At 41.9% G+C, this 20,578-nt stretch overlaps 1 protein-coding gene across 12 annotated transcripts in view; it reads left to right on the top strand.

The window, feature by feature from the left end:
• The window catches only part of ATOSA (atos homolog A), a 41,094-nt gene extending 21,415 nt beyond the window's left edge, over nucleotides 1-19,679 (top strand). For 11 of the 12 annotated variants that reach the window (XM_015872843.3, XM_015872846.3, XM_085515552.1 and 8 more), the window contains 11 exons: nucleotides 3,481-3,665; nucleotides 4,478-4,680; nucleotides 5,116-5,241; nucleotides 5,518-7,369; nucleotides 7,877-7,993; nucleotides 9,500-9,579; nucleotides 10,425-10,533; nucleotides 11,360-11,518; nucleotides 13,617-13,685; nucleotides 15,583-15,782; nucleotides 19,087-19,679. In XM_015872843.3, the coding sequence (XP_015728329.2) occupies nucleotides 3,481-3,665; nucleotides 4,478-4,680; nucleotides 5,116-5,241; nucleotides 5,518-7,369; nucleotides 7,877-7,993; nucleotides 9,500-9,579; nucleotides 10,425-10,533; nucleotides 11,360-11,518; nucleotides 13,617-13,685; nucleotides 15,583-15,782; nucleotides 19,087-19,240 (3,254 nt within the window). In that variant the 3' untranslated portion in view covers nucleotides 19,241-19,679. The remainder of the gene's footprint in view (nucleotides 1-3,480; nucleotides 3,666-4,477; nucleotides 4,681-5,115; nucleotides 5,242-5,517; nucleotides 7,370-7,876; nucleotides 7,994-9,499; nucleotides 9,580-10,424; nucleotides 10,534-11,359; nucleotides 11,519-13,616; nucleotides 13,686-15,582; nucleotides 15,783-19,086) is intronic. The other variant, XR_014934392.1, reaches the window with a different exon arrangement.
• The last annotated feature ends 899 nt before the right edge of the window (nucleotides 19,680-20,578 follow it).

Raw genomic sequence — 20,578 nt, 5'->3', positions numbered from 1 at the left:
CCTGGAATACAGTCAGGGCAGGGTTCTCAGTTGGCACAGTGGAGCACCTGGGTGCATGATACCAGTGTCTTTGCTTCATGTGTCAGCCTAGGAGAGAGATTAACTGCTCTTCTAACGCACGTTTCATGAAGGCATTTTCTGTAATTACTGCAGAAAGTACAGCAATAGGAAAGGGAAGGGAGTTGGTCTGTGTGGCCGTGACCTAACTGGGGAAGGAGTCGATGGGCAGAGTGTGCTCAGCTGTGTTGGGAGAGTCTGTCCCAGCTTGGTGACATTATGGCTCTCTTGTACTGCAAGCAAGAGTTCAAGAGATGTCAGTGCATGTGCCTGTTGTAGCTCTTCCTTTGTTTTTGAGTTCTTGTCCTTTACTACAGTACTCCAGTGATTTGTGCATTTGTGCAGTGGACAGGGGAGAGCAAGGATTTGAAGGCTCTTCCTGATATTTCTTGTTAAATGTGCTTTCCTGTTTGTCTGGAAGATGTGGGAAAGTAGTTCTTGTTTGGTGTATGGAAGAGACAAAGGAAGACAAAACGCTGTGCCTCCAGGTCTAAGTTTTCCAGCACTGTATGCTTAGTTCTATGTATAGCATAATAGCTTCATTCAAAATTGATGTATATATATTTTCTTTCCTACAGCAGTCTGTTGCTGTCTCCTGTGACTAGCTGGTCAGTACGCTTCAGTTTCAATTAGCAGTGAAAGGCAATAGTGCCTTATTACTTCAGTTCCCATGTACTTGTGTCAACCAATTGGAGTTTTATCCATTTTAAGGGCAAGAGAATACATGCACTGCTGCATCACTTGTTTTATATCACACACTTGCATGTTCCATTGCCAGAGATGAAGCAGAATAAAAACATATTCATAGTAAAGTTATAGGCTTGAGGTGATTCTGTGCAGTGTTGTGTCTTGAACAGAGCTGAATTATAGACGAAAGCAAAGTGCTGCATAACCAGGAATTCTTTTTCACTAAACACTGAGTTTGCTGTTTCTATAAATGCCTTTCCACCCTTGTCCTCAATTACATCAACTTGCATCATCCGTGTCTGTTGTGTAGGAACAATTACCATGCTTCTCAGCATTCACAGGGCTTTTTTCCTTTACTGAAGCCATTAGAAGTTGCCAAATAATACAGAAATCACGTGGAGCTGAAAAAAAAGTCAACGTGCCACATGGCATTTGTAGGAAAACACATTTCTCAATAGCCATCACTGTTTGTGCCTTAAAAGAATTAAAAAATGAAGATCAGATGTCTTGTTTGTTACATTGCTGATGTCATTTGTAACAGTTGGCCCCTGTCTTTATAAGCCATTAAGAGAGCAGTAGCTTATGCTAGCTCAGAGCTTGGTGTTGGTCTTCCTTTGAGGATGTGCCGTTTGCAGTTTCCTAGTGTAGATTTTGAGGTATTGCGTCCTGCTCTGCTCATGTCTGTTCTGTAAGCAGCTGGTTGACCAAGGTAGGATCTGTCTGTGGAAGCACATCTGGATCTTGATGGAGTGCTTTCATTTTTTTTCTTTAAAACCAGGCTGCTTTTCCATACTTAACTGCGCAGGTTTCTCTGCCATTCTCTCAAGAAGCAATGTTTCCTCCCCCCCTTTTTTTGTTAGGAACAAGGCTGTTCTGCTTTAGTTTGTTCTGGCTTTGACTGAGCACTTCTGGGTGTTGGCAGCTCCTACAGCCAAGCAGGAGAGCTGCTCCTGCAGTGATCCAGCCTGCCATGACTTAACACCACTGCGACCTTAGGACGTATGGACTAAGCACGTTGCTTATATCAGCACCAAGATACAATCTCAGTGCTTCCATCTCAGATTTTCCATATCCCATTCCTTATTCTTTAAGTGTGACTTACCTGTTGTTTGGGTGTATGTATGCCTGAAAAAATAAGTCATAGGTGCCTAATTTTGTCATTGAGTCACATCACTTAGTTGGTTGTCCTTTCTGTTACTTACTGTTCCTTTAATCTTTTGTGCCTCCCCCCAGTACTTTCTGCCATCCATCAGAAGAATGGCCACTGTAACTCATTACTGTAACTGTAACTCATGCCAGCTGATGCAAGGCTTGGTGTGTATAGGGGCTCTTGGGGAAACTCATCTCACCTCAGGCTTTTGACAGAAGGCAAGTGTTGGTCTGTGCCCAGTGCAGGCAGCACCCAGCCCTGTGCTGCCACTCAGCTGAGGCTTCTGCTGCCTCTACCCGTCCTGCTTTCTCTTCTGTTTGTCCATGAACAGAAGCACATCCCTTCAGAAAAAGGAAAGGAGTCTGTGAAGATGCAGACTCATAGAATCATAGAATGGCCTGGGTTGAAAACCACTGTCATGATCATCTAGTTTCAACCCCCCGGCCACGGGCAGGCTCACCAACCACTAAACAGACTGCCCAGTGCTGCAACCAGCCTGGGACTTGTCTGTAGTGAGTGTGGTTCCCTGGCTGTGGAGCTGGCTTCTCCCATGTGTAGATCCCTCAGGCACTGGGGCATAAAGGCAAAAAAGCAACCCAAAAACAAACAAACAAAAACACTAAACCAGAAAAGCCTCCTGAACCATCTCTTTTCTATTGGTGGAAAATCACTCGTGCGTGGTGTTCAAAACATGCACTGAAGTTAACAGTCCATTCTGGGGCACAGCACAGGATGCTCACACTAGAGCAGTGAACATGTCACCTGCTTTGATGCCCCAGAAGCATAAAACAAAGAGCTGCTGCCGTGCTGCAGAACTGAGGCCTCTGCATTGCACTCTGTGGACACTGCATGTGCCAGCGTGGCTCATGAGGAGCAGTGCAGCTGCTGCTTTGTTTAGGGAGACTTGTTGAGGTTTGGTTCTTTGCACAAGTTCAGACTGAGCGTGGTACGAAACAATGAATATTTGTATGTGCCTCGTGAACCTTTGTCTCTGTGTGCAAGCTGTTAATGGTAACTATAAATGGACCTCCCTTAAATAATCCCGGCTCTCAGCAGTAGGAACTCGCTATAAAAATCTTAAAGAACATTGTGTCCCACTTTCTCTAATATAATTAACTCTTACTATTTTTTCCCTATTAAATGTTTTTAATGTATTATGTGATGCAGTGTGTCTTCTTTATATCTGTTATGTGCTGTGAAGGATGTCAAGTCGTGCTGCCATCAGGCTCCTTCTATTAGGACCCAGGAGAGGTTTTTCCTGTGGAGAGCCCGTGACTCAGCTGTGGGTTGCAACACAAGCTGTAGTTCTTTGTGATGGTGCAGCCTGGTGACACGGCCATTACTCTGGAGCTTTCTTTAGAGCGTTTCTAATTTTGTATGCTTGCAGCAGCAAAGTTACAGGTAGAAGAAAGAGGAGTTTTGGTGGTGTGATGACTCTTGGCATTGTGGGGAGGGCAAGTGGTACCAACATCCACTTCCCATAGCTCATGTTTAAAGTGTACATTGGAATAAGCCACAGGAACGGCTACCGTTTAATGCTTGTAATACAGCAGGTGACATTGATCTTTGTCTTTTTGAAATGGCAGATACTTTAGATGAGTACTTTGAGTATGAAGCTGAGGAGTTCCTGGTCTCCTTGGCCTTGCTGATCACCGAGGGTCGGACACCTGAACACTCGATAAAGGGCAGAACAGAGGGCTTTCATTGTCCTCCAGCACAGTCAAGTCAGCCACCAACAACTAAGCATGAATGCAGTGACAAGCTGGCTCAGGTATGATTGTCCCATTTCATTTGGAGCATTGCTACCATGATGAAAATCAGCTGAGAACCCCTGGTAGGTTCTATAGCTAAGCACAATTGCTGTCTGTCAGGTCCGCATTAAAGCAAGTAGTTTGGTGTCATACTAATAATAGATCAGATCTGTCCTTAAAATGAGATCGTCAAGCCTTTTATCCTTGAACATGAAGTTCTGCATAGCTACCTGAATACAGCACCTATTTGAGTCTTTATTATGCAGATTGTGAGTGCTATACTTAGCATTCATGGTCTTTTTTTTTTTTTTTTTTTTTTGATAAAGAGAGACAAAATGTAGGCTGACTTGCAGAACTTTTTGCTTTTTCAGGTGATACTAAAAAGTTAGTGGTCTAAAAATGCAGGATCGCCATCAAACGCACCTCATCTCTTTTGGGTTGATGCTGGAGCGTCTCTCAAACAAAAGATACAGAGTGATGTGTGAATTTGCGGTTTTCTTATGCAAAAGTTAGTCTGATCCAAGAGACAACATTTCATAAGGTACTGCTGAGGACGGCCTATGGAGAGAAGTTAAAGATGCAGGGTATGGTAGTTAGGGGAATTTCTACGATCTCTTTATTTTTGACTGAAGTTGCTTTAACTACTGCCATGAATGATTTGTTTATTCACCATCTGATAGCTCTAGGATCCTATAGCTGATTTGGTGCAGTGTAGTCTACAGAACTTGGCCCTTACCCTTCCTGAGGTCTTTGGAATGTGATTTTAAAGTGGGTTTAAACGTGGCTATTATTTTTATTGCTTACGTATGTTGACATTTATTCTCTCCCTCAGTGTCGTCAAGCCAGGAGAACCAGATCTGAGGTTATGCTACTGTGGAAAAACAATATTCCAATCATGGTTGAAGTGATGTTACTTCCAGACTGTTGCTATAGTGATGAAGGGCCTAACACAGAGGGGAATGATTTAAATGATCCTGCAATCAAACAAGATGCATTGTTGTTAGAAAGGTGGATTTTGGAACCAGTTCCTCGACAGTAAGTTGGGTATTGGGATCAGTTGATGGTTGCTTGACTTGTTAAGTTCTGTGAATGTTTACTGTAGGTGGGAGCCAATCAGTCTCTGTTATCTTCAAATTGTGGAGGAATTTTGTTGTTTTGTTTGAATCACCTATTTTACTTGCAGAATGAAAACTCGTAAATAAATTTGTCTTCCTGTATTTAATACAGAAAACTCTAACAATGCACATGTAATATATTGTATTTATGCATATATTGTATTTTTGACTGTATTTTCCTACAAGATATTTGCAAAATTTGACCTTTTACCCAAGAGGTGATAATGTGGTATAGACAGAGAAGGCAAATGGGGAAGGGAGCAACAGGTCCTGTGAAAGCTTAGTTGTGTCCTAGTTTTATTAGCTCTCTGTGTGTATTCTTACCAACATCTGTGTTTCTTCTAATGCATTTTAGAAGCGGAGATCGATTCATTGAAGAGAAGACTCTTTTATTGGCTGTTCGCTCTTTTGTTTTCTTCTCCCAGCTGAGCGCGTGGCTGAGTGTTTCACACGGTGCTGTTCCCCGTAACATTCTGTACAGGTGTGTTAGAAGTGAAAAATACTCTTACTTGGCTGTTTGCAGGTTGCTGCTGCTCACCTTAAACCCATTATTTGTACCTGTGGCCCTCTTTGCTTTCAGAGGGTGCCACATTGTTGGCCCAGCTCTGTACTGTTTGTATCAGGTTCCTACACCTTGCAGAGTGTGGCAGCTGCAGTGTGACAAAGCTTCAGTGTTTTGTTTTTGCACTTTGTCTCATAGAGTATCAAAGGCTCTCTATTTAGGTATTTCTATAAATGCACTTCTGTATTGTTTCAGGGTGAGTGCTGCAGATGTGGACCTGCAATGGACATTCTCCCAGACACCAACAGAGCACGTCTTTCCTGTTCCTAATGTTTCTCACAATGTGGCCTTGAAAGTCAGTGTTCAGTCCTTACCCAGACAATCGAATTACCCAGTTTTGACCTGTAGTATTCACACCAACCTTAGCTATTATGAAAAGCAAATGAAAGAGCATAAGTTATATCAGCACAGTGAATCCAGCACAGCAGAGTTTTGCAGTACCTTCAGTCCACAGTGCATCCGTGGGAAACAAGCGTGGACCATGATACCTGAAGGCCTACTTAATGTAAAAAAGACACCTGAATTTACTTCATCTCTCAGAAATTTAAAGCTTTATCCATCTACTGGTCTTGGATCTGATTTTGCAGCATCACAGTCTAAAGTTCAGTGCTATAATGCTGCAGCCGACAGTAAGACACAAGCTCATGAAACAGCTGTTAGAACTTTTAAATCACTTTCGTTGGTTGATTCCCGTGTTTCGAATGGTCATTGCTCTCATCAGTCCACAGGAGAAACCAATCCTTTGATAGGCTCCTTACTTCAGGAGCGACAAGAAGTCATTGCAAGAATTGCTCAACACTTGATTCACTGTGATCCAGCTACTTCCCCAGTTGTTGCTGGACGCCCCTTCAACATGCATGAAACCAGCACAGCTACACCAAAAGCATTTCGGAGTACTTATGAAGATGAAAGCTTGCTGAGGAAAGGCAGGGAAACCTCACCTGTTCCTGCTGTCAATTCAGATAATGCAAAGGAAGAAGATGTTGGTGAAGGTAAAACTAGAGCAATACCAGAAATCCCACGGCTCGATCCCCGTGCTCCAGTGAACCACTGTGGCCGTCCATCTGCAGGAGAAGGCAACCCCCTCATTGACTCTCTGCTCCAGGAGCGGCGGGATGTTATAGCAAGGATTGCCCAGCACTTAATTCGTTGTGATCCAGCTACTTCTCATGTCAATGGTCGTCCATTCAATGTACGCGAGCCTAGCCCAGTTTCTTCAAAAGTTTTCCGAAGTACGTATGAGGATGAAAATTTGCTGAAGAGAGTCAAACAACCATCTTCTGTTTCTTTTGCTAAATCCAGTTTTTCTTTGCCAGAAGACAGCAGTAAATCAAAGTTGAAAACACCTGATACTCCTAGCAGTCCTCGGCTTGATGGTGAATCAAAGGCTTCTCTGAAACTTCAAGCGAGAAGAAGATTGGTGTTAGCAAAACCTAGTGATGCTGTCCAAAATGCTTTTCATCAGATTTCAAATAAGACTTCTCATTCATTTACAAACATGCACACATCGTCATCGTGTGTTAAAGAAAATAAATCTGAACTGCCGGATAAATTGGAAATGATGCAGTCTGATTGTATGCAGAAAGACCAGACAGCCAATAGAATTAAACAGTGTTCAAATTTTAGCAGCACTGATGAACAGATTTGCACAAATAAACTGAAAGAAAGAACAGTTGTCAGTGAGACCAACAACAACACAGGCACTTTTAACAATTTGCAGATAGATAAATGCAGAATACTTGAAGGTACAAAAAAAGCAACTGTGATGCAGGCATCTGACTCTTTGCACAAGAATGAACTCAAATGTTCAGACAGAGACTCAAAAAAACAAAGTATTTATGAGCAGAATACCCAGCTTATTAGTATTGAGAATTATTTAAATAAAGACCACGACAACTTCAAAAATAAAAATAGACAAGATAAAACAAAAGCTGCACATGATGAGAATGAGGAGCCAGTAGGCCTTGATTTCCAAAGCACTTCTCAGAAGAAGCCTACAGATGATGGCTCTATTAGGTGTGAGCGGCTGAAGAACCCAGACGTGCAGGTAAGCAGAGATGAAAAGAGCAGTTTCTTTAGCTGCTGGCAGTTGGGTAACTTGTAACTGCACTCTGTGTTTGCTGAGGGTGATGGGAGGAAGTGGTTTTGTCTGACTTAGTGAAGCAGTCTGGGACTGTTGTCTGCTTCCAGGTCTGAAGTGAAGTTTGGTCTAGAGGTGCTTCTCTCCTCCCTCCTAAATTAAAAATTTAACGTGAGGAAGAACATTGCCTCATCCTGCTCACTGTAAGAGCATTAGAAATGACACATTCTGTAGTCAGTTGGGTGTCATGTATACTCGTACTGTTGTCTCAATATGGTATGTGACCATTTACATTCAGTAGTTTGTAGCAGTTGTAGACGGAATCAAAGAGAACTTACATCTGTTTCATAATATGTCAGTGTAGTGCAGATGCACCAGCTGCACGAGCTCTTTCTACTCAAGCAAACAAATGATATCTTGATAGGCTGTTGAAATGGCCCAATAATGTCTTGAGTCAATCTGTTTCTCTGACAGAAAGCACCATCTCTAAAACACACAAATATATGGCGGAAACACAATTTTCGGTCCTTGGATGGAACTTCAACCAAGGCTTTTCATCCCCGAACTGGATTGCCTCTGCTTTCAAGTCCTGTAAGCTACTGATGGAATTATGGCTTAATTGCGACACAGTGTTTATGCGAGAAAGGGGATATTTTGTACATTCAGTTCCTGTGTATTGTAGAAAATTTGGCAAGCTATCTAGAAGTTTTTGTCCTTTTGGTATCAGGGTGAATGCTTTTATGGGTGGAATCTTCAGAGTTAACGCTAAAATTGAGTTTGAATGCATTAGAGGCACCGCTTGAGAGATTCCCAAGAGTAACAAAAGGTAAAATCAACTCTGTTATGGCAAAGTAAAGAAAGCATTTTGAAGTTGACTTATTTAGTCACCAAGGAGTTTTTGTGTGAGTTATTAAAACCTGGTGGCCTTTTATCCTAAAGTTTTTGTTTCTGTGAACAGTTTGTGCAGTGTATTCTTCAACATCCAGATACAGTTGAGTAAGTGACACAAGGTTGCTGTGATAAGGCAGAAACACATCTTTATGAGGGCTGCTCTGAAAGTAATGCCCGATGTTTAATTATGTTGGCTAGTGTGACACGGAAATGTGGATGAAGCAAAGGTGTGGATTTGAATTCTTCCATGTGAAAAAAAAAAATAAAAAATGGCACCCATTAACATTTATTGATGATTGCTGAACGTTTATGGAGACCAAATAGTGAGTGTGGGCACAGGACGGGGGCTGGTAGTGCATATCAGCAGTGGCAACAGTAATTTGAAAGATAAGTCACTTTGCCCCATACCAGTCTGAAATTCATGGAGCACATTGCTGGTCTTGGCTGGACTGTCCTACCACAACCACCATGTAGGCCAGATTGGGTGCCTTCTGATTTCCATCTGTTTGGGACAGTGGAAAGATGGCCTGTGTGGGTGATGTTTTCCTAGCAATAGCACTGTTATAGCAGCAGCAAAACAGATTTTTCCAGTGTGGCACGCAGGCTCTTATTCATTGTTGGCAAAAACTCACAGCTAATGCTGGTGACTGCGCTGAAAATAAATAAATAAATAACATTTGGCAGCTGAGAATTCCCTCTATCAAGTGTTGCACAGGAGGCATTACTTTCAGAGCAATCCACGTAGTTCCCAGCTGGTTGGTTGGGGCTTTTAAAGAAGAAGACGTTCCCAATTAGAACTACTGACAGGCTGACCTTTTGTAATCAGCATATGGTGCATTTTGTCCTTTGGTGCTTAGGGATGATGTGGTATTTTCAGGGAACTCGGATGGAAATTGATACAACTTGTTTGCTTCTAACACTGTGCATTACTCCAAAGCTTCCTGAGTGAGCTGGGCAGTGATTTGGGGGTATATTTAGTTCCAGTTGCTTTGTTCACATGTTCTTCTGGAGGCTCTTGTTGGTGTTGATCAGATTTTTTTCCTTCAGTGTTTTTAAGCAATCTTTAATAATTGTAGATTATTTTCACTAAGTTTAGAATAACTTCCTTCTTTGTTTTCATGTTTTTGTAACATCATGCAAATTCTTGGCAATCCTGTGCTTTCTGGAGGTACAGCTTCTAAATTAGCATTTTCTTCCCTTTTGGAGGTTCCTCAGAGGAAAACACAATCTGGGTGCTTTGATCTGGATTCGTCACTGCTGCAGCTGAAATGTTTGTCAGCAAGAAGGTATGTTTCATTGACCAGAAGCTTTGAGGTTATTGTTCTTTTTTCCAGAAACAGAACATATATAACAACAAAGATGGTTAACAAATACAGATGGATGGGCGCCTTCCCAAAGAATTCTTATTCTGAAATATATATACTATAAATTTAATTGCAGACAGTATTGCAATTACAGTGCAGGCAGCACTTTTCAGCCCTTGGTCTGGTTATCAGTTGATGGGTTTTGTCTCAGGTCCCCAAACCAGCACAGCACTGACAGAGCCACTATTGAGACCAGCTCTGTCCCATTGATGATTGGGAGCACCTAGGAGCAGGATACACCTGAGTACTCAAACAGAAAGTTGATTAATCATTGATTCTTCTTTTTCCCTGGAGGTTTTTTTCTCCATTATATGAAAAGCTTTTTTTTTCTTTTCCAAATGAGACGTGTTATTCTTCAAGCTGAATGGGTTAAATATTTTGCTTTTCCATCTGCTCAGGGAGCGTAACCTTTGAAAGGGACTTGTCACGACTTTTAACACGTTAATGTGCATAACATAAACAGCTTTCAGTATGGTGGTGTGATGGAAACTTCAGGATAAATGGCTACGTGCAGGAGAAAATTCTGCTACTTTATTCAGAGCCAGTGAACAACGTGAATTAGTATTGTCTGTATCTCTCAGTGAAGGTATTCTTCAGTTACCTAGAAAATGTTTTGCAAGAGTATTATCTGACAGTGTTCAGCTGGTATTTCTTTAGCACAGTATTTTGCAATGCAGTAAGTAAATGATTCTTTTTAGACCTGGTTATACCCAGAAGACAAAAGGAAATGTGTTCATCCTTTATATTTATTCTCTTTTATTTAATAGCCCACAACAATGTATAAACAGAGAGAGTGATCCAGAGAGCCATGGGAAACCATTTCTAAGTTCTAGTGCTCCACCAGTAACAAGTCTTAGCCTTCTGGGAAACTTTGAGGTATTGCACATTGTCTGGAAGTCTTGTGGTATTTTTATTATTCTTCTGTACTGCTTTTTAGAGTGCATTAGTGCGGATAATTCCAGCCTGATTACAGTGTAAAGATTCATAATTAAGTTGAATGAAATTTGTTTTAATTTCCATCTCTAAAGGCATGAATTTCACTCCCAAGAAGTCTTCTCTCTCTCACATACAAAATCAGAGATTTTAACTTCTACTTTAACCTATAGTTGAATTAGGAGGTGTTCTGCTGGCTTAAATGAGATTCAAACTGGTATTGGTCATTTTTGTCATATATAAACCTAGGAAAAAAATATATCTTATTTCTGCTCTTAAAGCTTACTCAGTGTTTCACAAAAGCCACGTGAAATCAGTGTAGTAAACAACATATTGGAAGTGTAGCCTCCAGTTTTTGGTTTCATGCAGCACATTAAATGTCAGTGACTAATTGTAGCATTTATGGGTTGCATTATACCTTGTGAAACATGGAGTTGAATATGTTGAGAAAAGCTGCAGGTTATGGTCTGTTCTTTCAGACAGCGTATGCCAATGGTGGTCATGAATAGATCCCACTGCTCTCTGAGGGCTTTTGTGCAGGTTTGAGATGGATTAAGATAAGATTTGCATGATGCTTTCTTTTAGACTACTGCCATCTTGCTCAGTGTTTCTCTTTTTATTGTAATTCCTGCCTCGGTTGTGATTTCTGGTCTGTCACCCCATGAAACACTGAGCACCCAGGTTCTTATAGAAACTGTTTTACTGCTGTTTATTTTCTGCTCTGTTTTGAGGCAGACTCAATTGAAGCTCTATGTGTTCTGTTTTCCAGGAGTCTGTCTTGAACTTTCGCTTGGACCCGCTAGGCATCGTCGAGGGCTTCACAGCAGAAGTGGGAGCAAGTGGAATCTTCTGTCCCACTCACATGACTCTGCCAGTTGAAGTCTCATTCTACAGCGTTTCAGATGATAATGCGCCTTCTCCTTACATGGTAAGTTTGTGGTCCAAATTATCTCTCCTCTGTTTAAAACCAGCAAGATGTGCAACCAAGTTAGTAAGCTTGTAGTCAGGTGAACTTGCCTAACTCAAGCTTTAATACAGTAATCTGATGACATACAACCCTAATGCTTGCTGAGGCGTTTTGTAATTAGCATAGTAATGTATGTAAACTACCCAGAGCTATTCAGAGTTTCTCAGCTGATCAGGTACTTCTGTGGTAGCAGACACTGTACCCTCAGGGAGGATATTTTTGCCCTCATCCTTTGGCATTTCAAAGCCCTGCAGTTTTTACATAGGGGCAGAGCTGGCTTTGGATGATAGGGGAATTAAATTCTGATAGGTGGAGATGGAAACCAAGAGCTCAGTGAGTGGAGAGATTGGGCACTGGGGCTTTGGAGGGGTCACTTCCAGCTGCTTATGATCAAGGTGTCTTCCTCCTGTCCTTTCTCTTTTCCTAACTAATGCATTTCTTCCCATTGCTGTGTCCAACATCCAGCTGCTCTAGTCATAGGATATCACAGGATTGATTGATCTCCACTATCTCTTTTTATCCAACTTTCTTAAAATAGGCAGTGAGGCAATAGCTGGACTAATAGGATACATCTTGTTGTCAGCACAAGCTGCTGTCCGGGGAACAGCCAGTAAGTAGCTTGGGTGGTAGGCCAAGGTACAGCTGTGGATGGAGAGTTTAGACTCCTTGCTGAAGTTGTTCAGCCCTTTATTTTTAGGTAACTGCTGTCTGAGCCAGTGTTAAGCATGTCACTCTCATAAGCTGCTTGGTTTGTTGGTGTTTACACTAGCACTGCGGTACTAATTCAGATCTGTACTTCTACAAGGGCAGCAGGGGTTTGAATGCCTAAAAATTGCTACCTTGTAAAAAAAGCAAAAGTCTGCTGGATGCTTTGAATGGTCGAATCAGACAGCTAGATTCGTTTTGAATGGCTGTTAAGCAGCTTGGGTGTTACCTGGGTGACAGATCCCATTTGAGAGATATTACTGTATGTGCGTTTAAAATATGACAAATAGTTTATTTAAACACATAAGTAGGGTTTAATGCCCGATTATCTCAATATTTAGACCTCATATTTGTAGCAGGTATCATATTCTTGATATTCTGCTTCTAAATTGATTTGGAAAATGAAGTGGCTTTGCAAGTTAAGTTTGCATAATAAAGTTTAATCTTGTATGTATCTGTTTTAACTACAGAAAAGTAGTATCAGTTTTCTTGCTTATGAAAGATTGCTTCACCTGATTTTCCAGGGGATGAAAGGATTCTGATGTCCTTCAAATGGTTGAAGTAGCATTACTTACTTTACAGGCAGGGTTTCATTGTTTAAGGCTTTCCCACCTGTTGTAAACATGCAATTATGGCTGAGTCTGGCAGAATTAAGGCAACATTTGTATCGTGCCTCCATCATCAGAAACATTGTTTCTGTTTGTACAGCTTGTTTCTTTGCTCCGCTTTTCCTGTTGGTATTTTTTTTTGGTTGGATATTTTTGGTTTTGATGTGTCTGTATCAGTGCACTACACCAGTTGTGCACAGATGCATAATGGAGCTCATGCTGTACTGCAGAGCCTTAAGGGTGAGCTCCGCAGTCAATGGGTGCTGGTGGGATGCTCACAAGCTCCATAGATCCCTGTTGGTACTGGTGCAGATGATATAATTACTAGAGTTTTGCATTAGAATGGGAGATTAAGTGCATCTGCTCTCTTTGAAAAGCAAGAATTAATTCAATGGGGATGGAAATATTATTGGTTCAATTGCAGGCCATGCAGAAATGGATGGGCAATTCTTTCATTTTTAATGTAAGGCTTTCTTTCTAGAATGGCTTTTTATTTCTCTGTAGCTCCCTGACTGCTAGTCCGAACATGTGCAACCTTGAAAGTTATTTCAAGAGGAGAACAGACTCCTTATTGCACAGCTTTTAATGATCTACCAAAGCTGCTGATTTTCACCTTCATCTTAAATATTGCCTTACATTCTTTTTTATTTATTTAATTATAGCAACATGTAAGTACAACTAAATGAGCAGAGCACTATGATTTGTATTGCAGCCTACTAACTGTATTTCTTTATTTTTTTTCCCAGGGTGTAATTACTTTAGAGTCCCTTGGTAAAAGGGGTTATCGGGTACCGCCTTCAGGAACGATACAAGTGGTACGTACGCAGTACAGAACAGAATCACAGATTCATTTGAGTTGGAAGGAACCCTTTAAGGTCATCTAGTCCAACTCCCCTGCAGTGAACAAGAGCACCTACAGCTGATCAGGTGCTCAGAGCTTGGTCCAGACAGACCTTGAGAGTATCCAGGGACAAGGCACCCATCTTCTCTCTGGGCAACCTGTGCCAGTGCTTCACCACCTTTTCTGTTAAAAAACAAAAACTTCTTCCTTAAATCCAGTATAAATCTCCCCTCCTTTAGTTTGAAACCATTTCACCCTGTCCTGTAACAGCAGACCCCGCTAAAGAGTCTATCCCCTTCTTTCTTATAGCCCCCCTTTAGATATTGAAAGGCCGCTATCAGGTCACCTCGGAGCCTTCTCTTCTCCAGGCTGAACAGCCTCAGCTCCCCGAGCTTGTCCTCACAGGGGAGGTGTTCCATCCCTTGGATCATTTTTGTGGCCCTCCTTTGGATGCGCTCTAACAGGTCCATCCACATCTCTCCTGTACTGAGGACTCCACATCTGGATGCAGTACTCCAGGTGAGGTCTCACCAGCGCAGAGCAGAGGGGCAGGATCACCTCCCTTGACCTGCTGGACACGATTCTTTTGATGCAGCCCAGGTTACAGTTGGCTTTCTGGACTGCAGGGATACATTGCTGGCTCATGTCTGGCTTGTCATCTGCCAGTAGCCCCAGGTCCTTTTTGACAGGGCTCCATCCTGAGAATCCCCCAGCTTGTATGAATAGCAGGGGTTGCTAAGACCCAGGTGCAAGACCTTGCACTTGGAGTTTTTAATCCTCCTGAGGTTCTCCTGGTCCCTCTGCTCAAGCCTATCCAAGTCTCTCTGAATGGCATCCCATCCCTTGAGTGCATTGGCTCCACAATACAGATTGATGTCATCCTCAAACTGGCTGAGGGTGTGCTCAATCCTGGTGTCAGTGTCATCACTGAAGTTGTTAAAGAGCACTGATCCCTGAGGGACACCACTTGTCACTGATCTCCGTCTGGACATTCAGCCATTGACCATCACTCTCTGGGCACCATCTCGTAATCAGTTTCTCATCAATCAAGCAGTTGACTCATCAACTTCTTATCTCATTGATTTGGAGAGAAGATTGTTATGGGAGACCATGTCAAAGGCCTTACTGAAGTCCAGATAGATGACATCAGTGACTCTTCCCTTGTCCACTGACCCTGTTAGACTGTTGTAGAAAGCAACGAGGTTGGTCAGGCAAGACCTGCCTTTGGTGAAACAATGTGGTTGTCCCATATCACCTCCCTCTCCCCCATGTACCTTAGCATAGCTTCCAGGAGGATCTGCTCCGTGATCCTACCTGGTACAGAGGTGAGGCTGACAGGTTGGTAGTTCCTTGGGTCATCTTTTCTACCCTTCCTAAAAATCGGTGCAACATTGTAGATATGAGTGCACTAAAAAAGCACTGATATCAAGAAATTAGGTATAAGGGAACTAGGTATTTACTAGAGAGAAGCATGAAGCTAGCAGTGGAAAAGTGATTTTTCTCTAGAAACTTGTAAAACTGTGGTTATTTGAAGTATAAATCTGTCTGTAATTTATGGGACAAAGGAGATGTGAACACTTGAACCCATCCATTGCTGTGAAAAGGCTTCAGAACAGTTACTGAAGATTCAGATAGTTGGTAACAATTCATTATTTCTTCAGTGAGGTAATTTTCAAGTCCAAATTCTGAAATCCTTTGAAAAGAGACATCCAGTTTAAATACTCAGTCTTACCTACATTTTGCAACAATTAACGTAGTAAAATCAGAGAGTAAATCACAGCCATTGCTTAGAAGCAACCTCTGCCTCTTGTAAGGACCCAAGCTGGGGGGCCACATTGCTAATTCCAGGTGTGATTCCTCTGTCTTTTCAGACCTTATTTAACCCTAACAAAACTGTGGTGAAGATGTTTGTGGTGATCTATGACTTAAGAGAGATGCCAGCTAATCATCAGACATTCCTACGGCAAAGAACTTTCTCTGTTCCTGTGAGACGAGAAGTCAAGCGGACTGTCAATAAAGAAAACAGCCAACAGACTGAAGAAAGGCTGCTACGCTACCTCATCCATCTGAGGTGAGCTGCTGGGAGCTCACAAGGAAAGGTTTAAAGGAGGAATCCGAGTACCTGCCAAAACACTCTCACGGCCTTTGCCAGCAGCCTGTCTACATGCAGGCTTATTTAAAACAAAAGGAGGCTGTTAATTTGGTATTTCAAACAGGCAATAGAGGGCAGAAAGTGAGTAAGTAGTTTGGATTCTGCTCAGGAGGAACAAAAGTAAAATATGAAGTTCTTTCCTGACATTTGTGTAGTCTTGTAAGAGTAGCTGTTTTCCCCCTGGCAGAGGTTGAGTTCTGGCTGCATCACAGGGATCTTCTCGGAGCTTATGAGGAGTAGAGCATGTGCTGTAACATGGCAGAAGCCAGACCAAGGGTCAGTGTGCAGGAGGTGGTTATGTGCACACAGACCTGACAGCAGAACAAGTTCTGACATGAAAAGCATTTGGAATTGCTGCTAAATGTGCAGCGTTCAGTGGCAGAAATCTTTAACAACTTGTTTTGTGAATGAGCAGCCACTGAGGCACCTTCCCCTTCATGAAATATTCGCTGCATTTCCTTACAGGATGTGCAGAGCACTGCCTGAAGTCAGGTGTGGTGTGGCTGCTATTTGGGTGTTCTGAAGGCTGCAATTGGAAACAAAGGAGAAGCGATGGCTGTGCTTTGTCCTTTGCAGACTTTTGCCTGTGTTGTTGCACTGAACTACATGCACACAGACCCAGTGATTCCATTGCAGCTCTTTAAAACGTAGCAGCTGATGATGTTTTAAAGTTCTGCAGGCTGAACAGTTGATCTCTTAGTTGTAGAATTACCTGTGAAAGTTTCACTACTTAGTGGCATTAGCTTCTGCTGGCAGGCTTGAAAGCACAGTTGACTCTGACAGTGATTCCAGACCAATGTTTCCTGTTAAATGGAAGTCAACAGGCAGAAAAGATGTGTGTTGGCTTACTGGAGTGTGGAAAATAATATCACAATTACCATCATCCTGAGTTTTCATCTGGAGTGTGATTTGTCCTTTCAGGCCACACTAACTTACTGTATCCAGCTTAACTCCCTGTTGGTAGGTTTGTTTTAGACAGACCCAAAGCAAACCTGCTTTCTTTGTAGTCTCTTACAGCCAGTACATCTGCAGTCTTCTACTGAGACAGACGTGTAGCAATTCTGCTTTTAGTTTTGGAGTACCTGTATGATTCAGCCCAGCTTTCAGCATTCCAATGGGGGTTTTTAATGTATAATGTGAAACACATAATTGCTAATGTAACCATTTCTGGCCGGAAAAAACAAACCGCACGAGTATATTATTGTTCATGTGTTACTTCTAAATCCTCAATAGGATTAAAAAATGATTAAAAGCAGCCACATTTCCTCAAACCCATCCTGCTGAGAACTTGTGTGTAAAACAAAAAGAACCTAAATAACAAAGATTGCTTGAAGGCAGCCTGAGTAATAAGTCAGCCTTTCAGGTTTTGTTGCAGTACTTTCTGAAAACTTTCTTCTTAAGCTTATGTGTTGGAAGCTTTGCTCAGAGAAACCCAACCAACCAACCAAGTGAAGTCCCAAATGTTAAGCTGTGCTGTGGTAGCGTCTGCTTGTGAGGCCTCAATTACAGCTGTCAGCACTTGCATTATGAACACCTTCTTTGCAAGTGGTAATTCAGCAGAGCTGCTTGTGTAGGTCTGGAACTTTAAATGGGTGGCCAGGATCTCTACAGCACCCTGTACAGTGTCAGATATAGTGCTTATGTGACTTTTACATACATGGTTTTGTACATTTTAGATTGTTCGGTGTGCCATTAGACTGCATTTGTGCAGCTGCAGTCCTGACACAATAGGTAACGCGTTCAGAAAGCAAAGGATTCTTATACAGCTTTTAAGGGTTGATACCATTTGAGAAGTTGTTTGAAGATGCTTTGGAAACAAAAACAAACAAACCCTCTGTTGTGTGCCAAACAAAGACTTCTGTGTTGTAATCAAGTCTGTGTGAGTGCAGGAGGGCCCAGCTGTGCCTGTGCCCATGTACCATGATGGCGACAGTCAGCTGGTTTCTGGGTTGTACTCTGGCACCCCCCGGAAAAGGCAATTAAACAGAACCTGCTCACAGCTCCCTGCTTTTCAGGTTTTTAAGGCTTGGTCAACTGTTGTAGCTACCGACATGCTGTCTCTCTTAATTGTATGGAGCATAATGGCTGTTGCTTAGTGGCTGACAGGGCTCATTTCTTTCATTAGCCAGCTGTTAGTGGGGGCTGGTGGGGCTGCTCTTCAAACCAGTGCTTCAACATGGCTGAGGAGTTTCTTGTTCTGATATTTTCCTGATGTGACCAGAGGTGTTGCTGGTGGAAGCTGGTGGTATCTGCATCTCGTGACTTACCGGTGGCTTTTTGATCTTTTTGGCCTCTCAGTGTCTTTCCTGATCAGGAAATTTGTTATTTTCCATTGTTTGTTTACAGCTTTACTTACGAATTTTATGGGCTGTGCTGTCTTGTCTTTTCCTCACGCATTTTTATGGCTGTCCTGCTGTATCCTGTTCCTGTGGCTTACCCTGTTCTTTGTGAATTCTGATGGCATGTTGATACCCGAAGGTTTTAGTGCTTGTTTGTCGTTTCTCCAGTCATATTCATCACTTCACTTCTTTTCCTCTGCCAGACTTCCTAGCTTATCTGTTATTTGTGTTTTTAAGCCTTCCTATATTTGTACGTTGGTGCTGTTCCCAGGACACCATCTGTCAGAAATGTCTGCTGTGGTTTTGTTTATTCCCTTACACAAAAGCACTGGAACTGCCACAGCTCCAGGGCTGGGTCCTGTGCTGGCCACTCCACTGCAACCCACGGGGGTGTGTGTGATTATCTCCTGTGAACTGCCGTGTGCACATGTGAAAACCTGAGGCTGCACATCCCAGTTACTGTGATAGGGTAGTTCTCAAAATATAAAGGCAGTGGAAGCATAAAGCAGGAGAATCTCCCGCACTTCATTACCATCTCCCACTCATCCTCCTCCGATCTTCGTGAAATGTCAGGCTCAGAACAGCCCAGTTGCAGGGGAGCCAAACTTACAGATCAAGGGGAATCTGACAGGATTCTGACTACTTGACAATAATGAGCTTGAGGTGATTGAAAGACAGACCTTGATAATTTCCTGATGGATCTGTGTGTAATATGACAATAATTCAGGCGTACTTCACAGTAGTGCTTTGATAACCAGCTCATTTTGTGTTCAAGTGGGCTTTTTTCAGCCTTAACTTCTTAAGTTCTGCATATAATTCAATAGTATTTGAAGTTGCTCTTTTTCTGACTGTTTTCTATAATGCATATGTTCGTATCTTTTCAGGTTCCAGAGTTCTAAATCTGGAAAGATCTACCTCCACCGAGACGTCAGGCTCCTGTTCTCTCGGAAGTCCATGGAAGTCGATAGCGGCGCTGCATATGAACTCAAATCTTACACTGAATCTCCAACCAATCCTCAGTTCTCCCCGCGATGTTAGCAGACAATGGCAAACTGCAGTATTGGTTTTACTGTTGATTACTTAGTGCAAGAGCAAATTGGTAAAGCTGTATAAAATTAAATCTGTAAAGGAATGAGAATAGCGCTCGAGAGAGAAGGTTCTTGTGTGATCCCGGACCAGTTTTGTAACAGGTTTCTGGAACGAGCTCTGTGTATTCCATGTAGACTGGAAACGTGCTTCTAATCTTTTTGTACTGTTTAAAACCACTTCATTGGATGTGTTGCAATAGCAATTTCCTAAGTTAGTTTAGTGTTTACACTTTTTATTTTATTTTTCAGTTATTTAATATTTAATGTTTCATTTAATACTCAAGTGATGTTTGTCTTTAGTGTTCTAATGTAGCATAAATCCTATGTAAAATCATACTATGTATTTTTGGCATTAATATTGAATCTGAAATATATACAGATGTCTTTAATCTGTGTGATGTTTTAAGTGGTATTCATTTAAGTTATTGAAATGGGGACAATGGCTGAATTTCCATAACATTTCATACTATGCAAGCATTCAGCTTTCTTTTCTCTCTGTAACAGTGCCCTTCTTTTTTTTCCCTCTCATACAGATTTAATAACACTTGCAATCATAGTGTGGAACGTTCATTTACTTCCCCTTGCATTCAGATCTTTGATTCAATTCATTTTTAGCTCCCTCCATTTCTTCCTTTCCAAAAGAGCCATTTTGATTTCGCTGTCTGTTGGTGTCTCATATAATTCCCACCTTCCACACTTGATTTCTCAGATTGTGCTGAAGGATGTACTGTGCGAACAAACTAATTAGCATTTATATCTGAAATATATGCAAAAGCTATGGAACATGTACTTTGTTTTATTTTTAGATGAGGAGGATCTTCATGTAATCCTGAATATTTTTAATAGGTCAATTCCATGTAGGCCACTAGGTGGCTATCTGAAGTTTTACTAGAGATGCTATGTTGGGCATAGAAATGCTTTCCAATACATGTATTCCTAAAGCAAATCACAGTCAGATGAACAGTTTATGCTGAGTGTTAAACTGTGTAACTGAGAGAAATAAAGCTAGAAGCATTTGATTATATTTGAAGTATATATTTAATAATGAAAATGAAGCTTTATGATGCTTGCCGAAGATCTCGCAGTTTCTCTGCTGTTTTACCCTGGATGATGTTTTTCCTTCCATCTCAATGCTTTTTCATGGCGTCAGTCATGTGAAAGGTGACCTTTGTGTTTGGGAGTGGAACGTCCTTATCTGATGAAGGCTGGAGAAGCAGTGAATGTGTGTTGTGCATTCAGTGCCGCTCTGAGATGAAGTGAGGAGTCAGAGCACTGAGAAACCTGCAGG

The sequence above is a fragment of the Coturnix japonica genome, chromosome 14 (assembly GCF_054131305.1).
Source record: "Coturnix japonica strain WE chromosome 14, WE-NBRP24, whole genome shotgun sequence".
NCBI classification, from domain to species: domain Eukaryota; kingdom Metazoa; phylum Chordata; class Aves; order Galliformes; family Phasianidae; genus Coturnix; species Coturnix japonica.
The sequence above is the reverse complement of the archived record's forward strand: the minus strand, read 5'-3'. Positions and strand labels throughout refer to the sequence as shown.